A 14,734-nucleotide genomic window follows, 5' to 3' on the forward strand; every position below is an offset into this window, starting at 1 on the left:
AAGCACTGTGCTGACTGACATCTTTGTTTTTCTGTTTAATTTATGTTGACATTATTTCAGACCACAGAAAAATTCCAAGAGTGGTATAGAGAGTTCACCCAAATACCCCAAATGTTAACATTTTACTACATTCCCTTTATTATTTCTCTCTCGTGAGAGTAAAATGTAGACCTTACTCCCTTTTATACCTAAATAGTTAAGTGTGCACTTTCTAAAAAACAAGGACATTCTTTTATATAAGCCACAGTATAGTTGTCAAAATCAGGAAATTAACATTGATTTAATGTTAATTATGTAACCTACAGACTTACTCAGATTTTACCCATTGGCCCATTGTACTTTATAGCAAAAGAAAATTCCAGGTCATGAGAGTGCATTTAGTTGTCATATCTCTAGTTTCCTTTAATCTGGTGCAGTTTCTGTTTTTTTCATGACATTGACTTTTTTTTTTTTTTTTTTTTGGAGATAGCGTCTTACTGTTGCCCAGGCTGGAATGCAGTGGTGTGATCATGGCTTCCTGCAGCCTTGAACTCCCGGACTCAAGCAATCCTCCTGCCTCAGCCTCCTGAGTAGCTGGCACTACAGGTGCCCACCACCACACCTGGTTAATTTTTTTATTTTTTATAGAGACAGATTCTCCCTGTGTTGCCCAGGCTGGTCTTGAACTCCTGGGCTCAAGTGATCCTCTTCCCTGGGCCTTCCAAAAAGTGTTGGGATTACAAGTGTGAGCCACTGCATCCAGCCGACATTGATATTTCTGAAGAGTGCAAGACAGTTATTTTGTAGAACATGTACAGTTTGGGTTCATCTGATGTTTTCTCATGATTGGATTAAGGTTATTCATTTTTGGCAGGAGTACCACAAAGGATCGTTATGCTTTTGCATCGTATCAGGAGGCACAAGATGTTCAAATACTGGTAATATGATTTTGGATCACTTGATTGTTACTGTTTTTCCTTTTGTAATTTTTTTGTGGTAAAATACACATCATTTATTTTTATGTTTTGACAATTTTTAAGTGTATAGCTTAGTGGCATTATATTCTCTTTGTAATTCACATTCACAGTACCTTTAAATAATTTTAAAGTATTTTGTGAAAAAATACATACTTGGTAAATATCTTGTCACTATTTGAACTTTCACTCACTAATTTTAGTATCCATTTGTTGTAAACATCTTGTTACTCCTTGAACTTTTGCTCACTAATTTTAGTATCCGTTGGTGATTTCTGCCTAATTTTCATAATGGTTCTTGAGTGGTGATATTCTAATTCCATTATTCCTTCTACGCTTATTTATAATAGTACTTTATTTTGACACTGTCCCTGACGTGGCCAGTGGGAGCCCCTTCAGTTCTTTTGACACACCCTGTCATTCTTGGAGCGCGTATTCTAGGCTCATCTTGCACTTTCCCAGCCCCAGCCTTGGAATAAGGAATTTCTTCTCGAAGCCCTGATTCCTTTTAATAATGACTTTAAAAGCCACAGTCTGGACTCTAGATGTCCTGGTTGCGATTGTTATTGCTTCTAGGCCTTCTCAGCTGACATCTAGGAAATAGGTATGTGTGAGAGGAGAGAGTGTGTGTGTTTGTGTGTATGTGTGCACACACTAGTGTATCTTTATTAAAAGCAGTGAGTTTATACAGGTACCTCAGATTCTGACCCAACACTACAGGGTTTATTCTGTCCTTTCCTCATTCCATATTTGTAGCTCTGATTTCCAACAATGAGAAATTACTCATATTTTTGCTTATTGGTTCAATTCTAAAATGCAAGAAAATAGTTTAAGAATTATTAACTCATACCACCATTTAAAAGACACCTCGTAAGTAGAATTCAATGTTTGTTTATAGTGTTTTTCCTTTAGCCTAGGGACATGTAGTCTAAATCTGTACTGTGTAATAATACGGTAACTACTAGCCACATGAATAGAGATGTGTTAGAAGTATAAAATGTACATTGGATTTGAAAACTTACTACAAATAAATATGAAATATCTCACTGGTATTTTAATAATAGTTTATGTTGATTATGTGTTGAAATATTTTAAGTGTATTAGATAAAATATATTAATAAAATTAATTTCACTTTAATGTGACTACTAGAAAATGTTAAATTACGTATGTGGCTCCGTTATATTTCTTTTAGAATGTGCTGATATAAAAACCATGTTCAAAAGTTACTTGGATTAATTTTCCTTCTCTAACATTCTTTCCCTCCTCCCTGGGGTTATGTTATTCATTTGAAATACAGTGTACTTCGTTTATTTCTATTTGTATTCTGTCTTTTTCACTTGATCCTAATTGATCTTATTTATTCTTCAGTATGTGAAACATCAGCATGTTTCCAAAAGTCAGAACTCTACAAAGATGTTTATACTCAGGGCACTATCACCCGTTCCTTCTGTCCTTCTCTAACCTGTCCTCTGCAGGTTACCAGTCTAATAATTCCCCCAGTTATCCTTCATGCATTTTTTTCCCCTCAGGATTGAGGATATAGATGCACATTTTCTTATTTTTCTTTCATTCTTACACAAAAGGTAGGATACTATAAATACTCTTTTGTACTCTTATGTTCTTTCTAATATTTTGAATTTACAAAAAGTACTGCAACCTTGTCCATATATATTTTGGTATGTTGGAGGTGTATTTTGGAGTAAATTTTCAAAATGGAATGGTTGGGCCAGAAGTTAAAAGCATATGTAGTTTTCTTAAATATTGCTAAATCCCTTTCTGCAGAGGTTGTATGATTTTGAATTCCCATCAGCAGTGTATAAGAGGGTTAGTTTCCCCACAGCCTCATCATCAGAGTGTGTTGGCGTGCTTTTTAATTTTTGCTAACTTGATAGGTAAGAAATAGTATCTCAGTATAGTTTTAATGTTTGTTTCTCTTGTTATCAGTGAAGTTGAACATCTTTTTATATGTTTAAGGGTCATTTTTTATCTTTTTGTTTGAAATATATATCTTCATTTTTCCATCAGGTTTTTGGTCCCCTCCCCTTTCTCAATTGTTGGGAGTTTTTAAATATGAGGAATAGTAGCTCTTTACTGGTGATGTATGTTACAAATATTTTCTCCCAGTTTGTAGTGTTTGTGCGTGGGTATGAATGTTTAGACCTTTATGTAGTCCAGTTTTTGAGTTTTTTGTTTTATCTGAATTTTGGATTAAAATTAGAGGCTTTCCTTGGATCTACAGTAAATAATTCACCTATGTTTTCTTCTAGTACTTCTGTGGTTTTAGTTGTTAATTTGGATCTTTGATCCATTTGGAGGTATGGTTTCTTTAAAAATGAATAAAAAGACCAATTTTGCGCCAGTGTTCTTTGATATGCTACCTTTATCATATATGAAATTTCTATTTGGTTTATTTCTGGACTTTCTATTTTCTATACCATTATCACACTTTCAGTTATAAAGGCTTGATAGTATATCAAGGGCTAGCTTTTTAAATTTTTAGTGTTTTCCTGACTACTCTTGCATGTTTATTTTTCTGTTGAACTTTAGTATCAGCTTGTCTGTCTCAATAAAAAAGCTTGCAGGTTATTTTATTGGGGTTATGTTAAATTTATAAGTTAACATATGGAAAACTGACTTTTTAATGCTGTTGTTTCGTGCTGAGATTTCTGTCCAAGAACAAAGAATATCTTTCCATTTGTTCAGATCTACTTTTGTATCTTTCAGGAACGTTTTAAAGTTTTCTTTACATTTAACTCCTTGATAAATTCTCCACTTTTTTTTCAGCTCAATAATATATCTTATAGATCTTTCTTTTGTATATCTACATAGTTTTCTACAGTGTGGATGCACCATAATTTATTTAACCTGGCTGATATGGGTGGACATTAAAGTTGTTTAAAATTTTTCACTATTGCAAACAGTTCTGGAATAAGTAAGTATCCTTGTAGAAGTCTAGTTACTTCCTTATGATAAATTTATCAGAGGAGAATTGCCTCGTCAAAGGTCTTTTGACACATAAAAGTTTCTGAAACATATTGCTAACAGCTTTCCATATTAATAAAATGTATACTTCCACTAACACTGTGTTTGAGCCCTATTCTGTTGACATTCAGCAAAACAGAACCTTATTGCTCTTTTTTAATATTTGCCAGTTTGATAGCAAAACAAAGTATGTTTATGTTGCATTTCTTTGCTAACTGATGAGTTTTATTTTTTATCCATCTACCATTCAGCTGACCAGCATATACTCGTTGAGTATCCACCATGTTCCATAAGCTATCCCATGTATTAAAACTGTAATAATGACTAGAAGTTGAACATCTGTATGTATCTCTCTCTCTCTCTCTGTGTGTGTGTGTGTGTGTGTGTGTTTGTTTGAGATAGGATCTCGTTCTGTCACCCAGGTTGGAGTGCAGTGGTGCCATCACAGCTCACTGCAGCCTTGACCTGCTGGGCTCAAGCCATGTTCCCACGTCAGCCTCTTGAGTAGCTGGGAGTACAGGTGCATGCTACCATGCTTGGCTGATTTTTATATTTTTTGTAGAGATGGAGTTTTGCCATGTTGTCAAGGCTAGTGTCGAAATCCTGAGCTCAAGTGGTCTGCCTGCCTTGGCGTCCCACAGTGCTGGGATTATAGTCATGAGCCACCATGCCTGGCGTCTTTTTGTGATTTTTATTATTTTGTGTCTTATGTCTTTTTTTTTGGTGACAGTTAGTAGACTTTCCTGTCCTCAGGTCTGAGAATGACAGAAGATGGCATTTCCTTATTCTGTTTGGTTGATGAGCTTCTAAAAAGTGCTTTTGTATGTGTGTCTTCATTGCACATTCTGTGGCACGTCACTGTGTTAAATGCAGACTTACAAAATGAGTTAATGAAAGTTAACTGGCTAGACAGGTGTCAAAGAAATAACTGTATATTTTTATAAAAATAACTTTTATTATTACTGTTTTTCAGGTGAGGCTGCTGTCTGTCAGAAAGGAACTTTTATACAGTTTGCCTTCAGAGACAGTCTATCTGCATGTTGTAGAGTTTTATTATTAAGAAAATAAATGTTACTTATATGGTAAGTTGCCTTTACTTATGCATATTTTATAGAAATACTGTCTGTTTACTCTAAAGATTTGTTTGTATTTTGTTTCTTCAGTGTCATTTTATTTTGTAACTGTCATGTAAAACAAGTTTGAAAATGGCAGTTTCCTGAAAGGTGTAGGGTCTTTTGAAGATTTTCTTCTGTTTACTATCTGTCTTAATTTTGTTGTTTGTAGTAGAGAGGAGAACAAGGGCTGTTTAAATATTGGGATTAGTTTTCAAAGTTGGATCACTAGCTTTGGTCTGTCTCTTTCCACTGTAACAGCTGAGAATTAACATCCTTCTTGTCAAGCCCTGGCTTCACTATAATTCATATAGTGAGCAGCAAAGATGCAGTGTTATTTTAAGGGTTTGATTAACTGATTCAGGAAGAATAGGTGGTCATTTAAATAGTAAAGTATAAAACAGAATGAATAATGTTATTAAATAACTTAGAAATGAAAAAAGATAACTGATTTTAATTTTTAAATATTACCCTATAGGTATTTGTTGTCAGTTAAAAAATTTTTTTTTCAAGGAAAATTTAGTAAGTTGATATGACCTGCTGTTTTGTGAGAGGTTTTCTTACTCACATCCTCTGATGATCTTTTGAGTATATTCCAACTTCTGACTCTCCTGTATGGCCAGTGACAATGGGCCAGCCGATGCGTAGGGTGATAGCTTTAGTGGTAACCAGAGGGTTGGTCACAGCAACTGTCAGAAGATAAATATACTCATGTGCTGCTGACGCACGTTGCAAAAATTGGATGGAAAGTATGACATGATACTGGTGATTTGCCAAATTTTCTCTCAAATAGTTTTGTGCAGCTTAACACAGTAAGAAATACATGTTGATGTTGAGAGCTGAGTTCAAACAAAGTAGTCTCAAATAGAATCCAGGGATGAGGAGCTATAGGCACTGAAAAAAGAGAGGAACAATATTATCCTTAGATTTGTTTTTTCTTAGTCTTTTTGCTTTTGTTAGCGTCAGAAAACTGTCTTAGGTATTTCTGGATGTTTTGCATGGCTCATGTGAGTAGAAACATAGGATTTCATTGTACATGACTGAAAAGGCCTGCATCTCAGAGCAAATCAAAGTGAGTTTTAATCTTGGTTATTTGAAATCTCCTTGTACCTGTCTTATTAGGAGTATTATTTTTTTTTTTTTAAGAAGGAACTAATTTGCAGCTGGCTATAAAGAGTGACATTGTGTCTGGGAAAATGCTGTACTAACACACTGTGCTGTCCCACAAGAGTACTTCTCAAGTCCCCAAACGCAGTGCTGACAATCTGTGACAGCCTGTGAATTGTTGGGCAGCAGTTGGGGAAGATGGACAGCAGGGTGAGGTGGTTGTGTGTAAGTTAGAGGAGGTGGGGAGGGGAAGAAGTGAGAGAAGAGCAGAGCAGCTTCTAAGTTTTGTGGGCAATTTGAATGGAAGGTGTTTTGGTTGTTGTGTTCTGCTAATACGGCTGTGAAATAAACAGCTAGACGGTGGGGTGGAAATAGTGTATTTCACCTTTCCTTTCAAGGTATTATTGATTCTGTCATCAAAACTGTAAGGTTGCCTGGGCATGGCAGCTCACCCCTGTAATCCCAGCACTTTGGGAGGCCCAGGTGGGCAGATCACTTGAGTTCAGAAGTTCGAGACCAGCCTGGCCAGCACAGGGAAACCCCATCTCTACTATAAATATAAAAAATTAGCTGGGCATGGTGGTGTACGCCTGTAATCCCAGCTATTCTGGAGGCTGAGGCGTGAGAATTGTTTGAGCCAGGCAGGCGGAAGTTGCAGTGAGCTGAGATTGCGCCAGTGCACTTCCAGCCTGGGCGACCGAATGAGACTCTGTCTCAAAAAATCAAATAACAAAAAACCCTGTAAGGTTCTGTGTTGTATTGATGAGAGTATGGGTTGGATGGAATTAAAACTTTTGAGGAGACTAGAAATATCACATCATACCAGGAAATGAAACTATAAAGGTAAGGGTAATGGGGATAGGGCTTATCTTTTCCAGGAATTATTATAGTAGTAGTAAGGCCAGTTACCATATCTAGATCCACAATGGCTAGGCCTTTATCTCAGACAGATGTACAGCTTGTTATTTATTTATTTATTTGATTGATTTGATACATATACTATCAGCTGTTACTGTTTCTATAGCAAGCATTGTCAGACATCAAAGACAGAAATTTCTGGATATTATTTGGATTGTGGAGTAGAATTTAATGTGGGCAAGTTATGGTTCAGTTCTTTCTTTCAGTATGAGAGTAGTTATACAAAGTAAATAGCTTTGCTACAATGAACCTTTGGCTGTAGCCAGACTAATATTGGGGACTGAATGTGTTCCCCCTAAACTCATATGTTGAAATCTAGTCCCCAGTGTCATGGTGTTGGAGATGGGGCCTTCAGGGTGTAATTTAGTCATGAAGGTGGAGCCCTCATGAATGAGATGACTTCCCTTATAGGAAGAAGTCAGGGACCAGGTGCTGTGGCTCACGCCTGTAATCCCAGCACTTTGGGAGGCCAAGGCAGGTGGCTCACCTGAGGTCAGGAGTTCGAAACCAGCCTGACCAGCATGGTCAAACCCCATCTCTATTACATACAAAAAATTAGCCGGCATGGTGGCACATGCCTGTAATCCCAACTGCTGCAGAAGCTGAGGCAGGAGAATCACTTAAACCTGGAGGTAGAGCTAAGATTGCACCATTGCATTCCAGTCTGGGCAACAACAGCGAAAACTCTGTCTCAAAAAACAAACAAACAAACAAGCAAACCAAGAAGAAGCCAGGGAGCTAGCTTGCTCTGTTTCTGCTATATGAGAATACAATGGGAAATCAACCTACTACAACCTGGAAGAGGGCCTGCTCCAGAACCAGGCCATGCTGGCACCCTGATCTTGAACTTCTAGCTATTAGAATTGTGAAAAATTTTTGTTGTTTTTAAGCCACCCGGTCTATGGTACTTTGTTATAGCAGCCTGAACTAAGACAACCAGTTTCTATGAGTCTCCAAAATAACACTTTCCGACTTTTTGCCTCTTCACATGTTGAGTGTGTTCTTTCCACTTGTAATGTCTCCCCTCAGTTCTGTGTCTGAATATCTGCTTCTAAAGGCCTAGCCTCAGTTCCACCCACTTTATGACATTTTCCTCACCCATTCCAAGCCCTTAGTGATATTTTTCTCCTCTGGTTTCTATCATTTACTTTTATTTGGCAGTTAGAGACATATAGTCCCTTAAAACAACATGAAAACAATCTTTCCAATTAGGTAGAGAGACGTCTTAAGGGGAAACTTCATTTTTACTCTCTCGGCTCACTGCAACCTCTGCCTCCTGGGTTCAAGCGATTCTCCTGCCTCAGCCTCCCGAGTAGCTGGGACTACAGGTGCGTGCCACCATGCCCGGCTAATTTTTTGTATTTTTAGTAGAGATGGGGTTTCACCGTGTTAGCCAGGATGGTCTCAATCTCCTGACCTCCTGATCTGCCCACCTCAGCCTCCCAAAGTGCTGGGATTATAGGCGTGAGCCACCGTGCCTGGCCCGTACTTTATAATTTCTACTACCCCAACAGTGATGTCAATACAATATGTGCACTTAATAAATATTTGATGGTAAAAAAAAAAATGCCATTGCCTATTGTTAGCTTTTACCCATCTTTAACAATTATCTTTCTCTTTGTATCATAAGAATACTAGATAAGAATTGAGTTTAAATACCTGAGCCATGTTCGTTCAGGAGATGATTCTTCTTTGAAAGCCTTCTGTAGCCCTGTGTACAGGCGTTCTGTTCCTTAAAGTAACGTTGCTTTGACGATGTTACTGTATTATAATTATCTGTTATTCTTGAAACTCTAATTAATAAACTTTGAAACTGCATAGAAGAGAAACTCTTAAATTTATTAACTTGCTAATGCTTTCTTTGTCTGAAAGTTGCTTTTGGTTTCTCAGTTTCTCACCAGGCACATTTCACACTTGCTGGTATAGCTCCAAGGAGGGAGGTGATAGATACGGAGCTGTAGCTATGTCTGTAACAGACAGACTCTACCTCATTTATAATTATTCATTTTTGTTGTTATTGTGATTTGGTATTTTAAAAATTAAACTATTCTGTGCTATGCATTTTTACAAACATACATACAAAGTAAAGAGCTTTGCTACAATGAACCTTTGGTTGTAGCCAGACTAGTATTCTGTGCTGTGCATTTTTACCCCAACATAATTTTTAGAAGGTACATGTTTTAGTCTAGTTCAGTAGTTAGGTGCAGGGACTTTGAAATCCAATCCAGGGACTTTGAAGTCCTGTCCAACACTTGGAAACTGTGTGATCTTAAGTAACTTAAGTTTCAGATTTCTCATCTGTAAAGTTGGGATAATAATGCTACCTCTTAGTATTGTAGTTGGGATCAAATGAGATAATATATATGACACTTAGCTGAGATTGAGTCTGGTGGCCTCTACTTTCAAAATTTACCCAGTGGTTTATTAGCTTTACTCTGTGAATCTTAAAGAGGAAAAAAAAAAATCAAGTTTAATGCATGTCAAGGTTGAGGTAAAGCTCCCAAAGCCTTATCCATTTGAGCTCCTTTATTGTCAACTATAGGATGTCAGTTAAAGCCAGAATAGACCCAGGAGAGGAACTAATTTCAAATAACTGTAGAAACAGACCAACCTCCAGATGTGTAATGAGGGAAAGAAGTTTTAAGAGGGAGTTTTTTTCTTTTCTCCCTGCCCCCTACCACCAGTTACATATGCAGAGTAGGAAGCAAACTTTTCTCTCTACCTTCCTATTACATATCATATTGCTGTTCAGTATATTAAAGCTTTTTATCTGACTGCCTTTTGAGGTGGTCAATAATATGTGCTAACATTAAACTTGGAGCAGTTAAATTGGTGAGTTGTGGGGTTACCTTGTCAGTGGAGTGTGAAAAAGACTAAGCTGCGGACTGTTTCCCAGCCTATAAAGCGTGAAATCAGTTGGTGCTGATGCATGGCGACTATAGCCAGTGGAGTATAAAATACGCTGGGGGCATGAATTGTGTTATGTTGTGAGAAAGACCTTTTTGTGCCAGTTTATGTATTTTGGGACCTCCAAGATCCTACTGGAATCATGTATCTTGTATCTTTCGTTGTCTTGATACTCAGTGTTTCCATGAAATGTTTCTTCCAGTTGTGCAAGCTGTATACTTTGTCCAGCTGCAGGCAGAGAGGCAGAGGCAATAAATACAAATGTCCAAGGCAGACTAATATTAAAATACTGTATTATATTCTGTTTAAGATTGCATCTGAAAATACCATCTGCAGTTGGTATTTGATATACAGGTTTCTTCTGTTTTAGACTCAAGATTTGAAAGTATACTCTGCCTTCTACTTTGAGCTTCTGCTAGTGTGAGAACTGTGTTACCAGTTTCACTGGTTGGTGGTCCCATGTTGAAATGTGCCTCTGGAGAAGGGACATAGAGAAGGACAGCATTTTCAAATGCTTGGAGGAGTTGGTAGGAATAAGTATAGAGATTATTCTTATGGGGAATAGAAGAGAGGGTGTTCCTCTCCTGACACCTGGTGAGGTTCTTTACCATATGGCTTTGAGGGTGAGGCAAGGTGAATGAGGAAGTTTCAGAGACAATAGTGAATTATTGTCAGCCTTTTTAAGTCTGGAAGGTTATTGGAAATAGGCATACTATGAAAGCATTAAAGGTCTTTCATTCTTATCTTACTTGGTTTTCTCTTTTTACGGCAGCAGTCTTTGAACTCTTTTTGGTTGCTTTGCAGTTACATGGATTCTAAGCAAATTGTGAATATTTATGAAACTAATGCATCATTGTGAGACCATTCTGCTGAGTATCAGGCAGTCTAATATAGTAGTTAAGTGCAGAGACTTTGAAATCCCAACCAACACTTAGAAGTTGTGTGATCTTTAGTTATTTAAGCTTCAGATATAAAATTGGGTTAATCATAGCTATCTCGTAGTACTATAGTTGGAACCAAATGAGATAATGAATATGCAATGTTTACCACAGTCCCTGTCACATAGTAAGCACTCAGTAAATGGTAGCTGATTATTATTCTTTCTCTTCCTCTGCTACTACTAATGGCACTACTCTACCACTACTTCACTTTTGCTTGTAGGGCCTAAACTGTAATGAAACAGAAAACACAAGGCCGGGCGCGGTGGCTCAAGCCTGTGGTCCCAGCACTTTGGGAGGCCGAGACGGGCGGATCATGAGGTCAGGAGATCGAGACCATCCTGGCTAACACGGTGAAACCCCGTCTCTACTAAAAATACAAGAAAATTAGCCGGGCGAGGTGGCGGGCGCCTGTAGTCCCAGCTGCTCGGGAGGCTGAGGCAGGAGAATGGCGTGAACCCGGGGGAGCGGAGCTTGCAGTGAGCCGAGATCGCGCCACTGCACTCCAGCCTGGGGCACAGAGCAAGACTCCGCGTCAAAAAAAAAAAAAAAAAAAAAAGAAAACACAATTAGACATGGTTTATTGCGGCAGATTTGGAAAAATATGTCATTGTTCTCTTGGGCATGGCTTAATAGTTCTTTCTTAACTAAGTAGAAACTATAAAAAGACTTTTTATTTAAAATGAAAGATAAGAATCTTTGTCTTGGTTTAAGATAGCTTTGCAAATGAGTCTAAAAAACTGTTTTTTCTAAAATGTATTTGCTTAATGCAAATAAATCAGCCTTTATATGAGCTTTGGGAATATATAAAACTAACAGTTCAAAGAATTGTCATTCCTTATTACTCACCTAACATAACCTTATTTGTTTTTTTTTTTTCCCCAGAGTGAGTGCCTTTTTGGGGAATTGTTTGAAGTTTTTTTCTTGTGCCAAGATAGTCACGGTAGAAGTCTTGTCCAGTGTATGAGGCACATTTTTGAGGGAATGGGATGGAAAAATCACCCCAATCATTTATCCTTGATGGTAATGAGCATTAGTGTGGATAATATATTTGGATTTGATGTGCATTATGTGATTATTTTTTCAGCACAATTAACTTCCTATATCCTGAGCATATACTTGGTGGAAAACTGATAATACAGCTATAATAGTGGTAAAACTGCTAGTTTAGTTGATAGACAATCTGGGTTCTAGTCTTAGTTACTACCACTCAAATAGTCTTAGATAAATCCCTCAACCAGATGGTTTTCAAAGGCTCTTTTCAGCTATAAGCTTTTTGTCCGTTTGTTTTGAGACTGGGTCTTGCTCTGTCACCCAGGCTGGAGTATAGTGACACAATCATAGTTCACTGCACCCTCAAATTCATGGGCTCAAGCAGTCTCCCTGCCTCAGGCTTCCAAGTAGTGAGGGTTACAGATATGCGCTACCATTCTCAGCTAATTTTCTATCTTATTTTAATTTTTTAGAGACAGTCTTGCTGTGTCGCCCAGGCTGGTCTTGAACTCCTGACCTCAGGCAGTACTCCCACCTCGGCTTCCCAGAGTGCTGGGATTGCCTGCGTGAGCCACTGTGCCTGGCTTCAGCTGTAAGATTTGAAGATGGGTATGGAGGTAGCTTAGAAACTGGGAAATGTAGTAGTGACACATTTTGGCCACCAGAGGGTGAAGTCCAGTCATTGAAATTGTGCTCTGTATTTGACCAGAATGTGGCGTTCTTGGAAATGAAGAGGACACATTGCTCCTCTGTTCATTTATGTTAAGTCATAGAGCCTCTTGTTGTCTGATTCTACTTGCATTTATTATCTTTCTGCTTTTTTCTTCTCAAAACTTTGTGGGTAGGACTGGGGCAGATATTAAAGAAAGGAGAAGAAAGGAATAGACATATCTAATTGTCAAGTAGTCATCCAGTTTTGTTCTATAAAATAATGAATGGCTTTCAGATGACCTATGGGTAGCCTCGATGGGAAGCACAATAGTATAGGTCACCACACTTAATTATTTGTGGCCATCTTCCTTCCCCAAAACACATAGGCACGCACACAACACTTAACCCTCGTTGCCTTCACTCTTTCTGAAATTCCAAGGATGAAAACAGAATGTCTGAGAAATATAGCAGAATGAGTACAGCCCTTATAATTGTAACTAAGGTTCCAGTCTTGCATTGCCACTTAATATCTATGTAACCACCGACATTACAATTTTGAATTCCAGTATCTTTATCTGAAAAACTAGGATGTTGAATTCTGACCTATACAGTCCCTTTCAGTAAGTCTAATTCTAAGGCTCTGTAAAAATTCTTTAAAGTTTATTTGAAGGGCAGTGCTATTCTTAATACAACACTTTAATAAAGTAGTATCTTCAACAATAGCATGTTCTTTTTTGATAGAAACAGAGCTGTAGATGTTGTTAAGGCTTAAATATTAAAGTATTAAGTAAACTACCATAACACCAAGTAGAAAGACAGTTACTACTCCACCGTGGCATTTTTTTAGCCCCATAAACAAATACAAACTAATTTTCTGTGAATGTAGGCTCAGGATGGCAGTGGTTCATTCAAGAGGGGCCAAGACTAGGGGGAGCCAGGCCAAGCTGTTCGGGTATAGTTAATAGTGAGACATTTTGAGAAGTCGTCATTTGGGGATAAGTAAGCTTAGCAAAAGAGGGCATGTAGGTTCTGGGAACCTATGTCATGAAGCTGGAGTCAGAATCTATTTCTTCCAGCCACACCAGTGGAAATAACTTTGACACAATATTCAGTTATACAAGTCCAAGTTGCTGTCTGAGAGCTCAGGATGATAAGATGGAAGGAACAAGGAAAGGCATGGTAGTCTAAATACCCAGACAAGCTGAGATGAGTGTCTAGAATGTGACAAAGCAAATGGACTCAGAAGTGTGCTTGTGAAAGCAGGCAAGGATTAGTACTTACTGCGATATGTACACAAGAGAGTAGAAGCCAGTCAAGCTGATTGGGTAGAAACAACATTTTAGGATTATGTTCAAAAGATAATTTTAATCTGTCCTGGTTTTAATCACTATCGTTGGTGTTGGTAGAGAAGGTCTATTTGGTATGTCTAAGGCTCTACACATGTTTGAGGCTGGTGATTATATCATTGACAAACTCTAGGTTGTTTGATGGTTCTAATAGCTTTATACTCCACAGGATATACGCATATTCACAGATCTGTTCACTACTGCTGCAGAGTTCATTTCACAGAAATGAACTGGCTAGTAAAAAATTTGGCAGACAAACTAGCTTTTCGGGAAACTGCTAGGAATGGAGCCCAGCTGTTCCCTTTGGGCTTGAGCTGTTGGAATTCATTGGGTTAGCAGCTAGAAAGAACGAAACTGTAACGTTTTTAGTTTGGTTCATGACAGCAAAGCTGAGGTGTTAGGATTTCTGTTCTAGAGGTTTACACTTGCAAGTAACTTAACTTGATTGTGTGTCTTAATATTACTGGGCTTCTGACCGCTGAAATATGGCTTGGATCGATGGTGGTTTGGAGAAGGTAGAAAGAGGGCTATCCATCATCCAGAGGCTCCATAGAAGCTGGCTGATAATGCTGCTTTCACCAGGCAGCCATCTGTCCATCCATCCATCAGTAGGATGAAATGAGATTTAGCGGAACAGGCAGCCGTAACTCTGAGCTACTTTCTAACCAACAATTGCAGCCCTGGCCTGAGTCTGACCACAAAGCACAGCACTGGGGTTTGGCGGGATGTGGCAGCAAGTGCAGCCTCCTTCCCGTCACTGCCAGCCTAGAATGTATTCAGTATGAGGCTGTAGCCCAAGCTTACTTCCCATACACAATTTGACTAA

The 14,734-nt window shown here is 38.2% G+C and overlaps 1 protein-coding gene across 12 annotated transcripts in view; it reads left to right on the forward strand.

Moving 5' to 3' along the window:
• R3HCC1L (R3H domain and coiled-coil containing 1 like) overlaps positions 1–14,734 on the forward strand; it is a 102,180-nt gene that overhangs the window by 22,442 nt on the left and 65,004 nt on the right. For 9 of the 12 annotated variants that reach the window (XM_077947127.1, XM_077947129.1, XM_077947130.1 and 6 more), the window contains one exon: positions 4,910–5,018. Coding sequence is in view for 1 of the 12 variants with exons in the window: in XM_077947121.1 (XP_077803247.1) it covers positions 5,016–5,018 (3 nt within the window). In the remaining 11 variants the exon portion in view is untranslated. Of the gene's footprint in view, positions 1–469; positions 918–4,909; positions 5,019–14,734 lie in introns of all 12 variants that reach the window. The other 3 variants (XM_077947124.1, XM_077947128.1, XM_077947126.1) reach the window with 1 other exon arrangement.

Source organism: Macaca mulatta, chromosome 9 (assembly GCF_049350105.2).
Source record: "Macaca mulatta isolate MMU2019108-1 chromosome 9, T2T-MMU8v2.0, whole genome shotgun sequence".
In the NCBI taxonomy this organism is placed as follows: Eukaryota; Metazoa; Chordata; class Mammalia; order Primates; family Cercopithecidae; genus Macaca; species Macaca mulatta.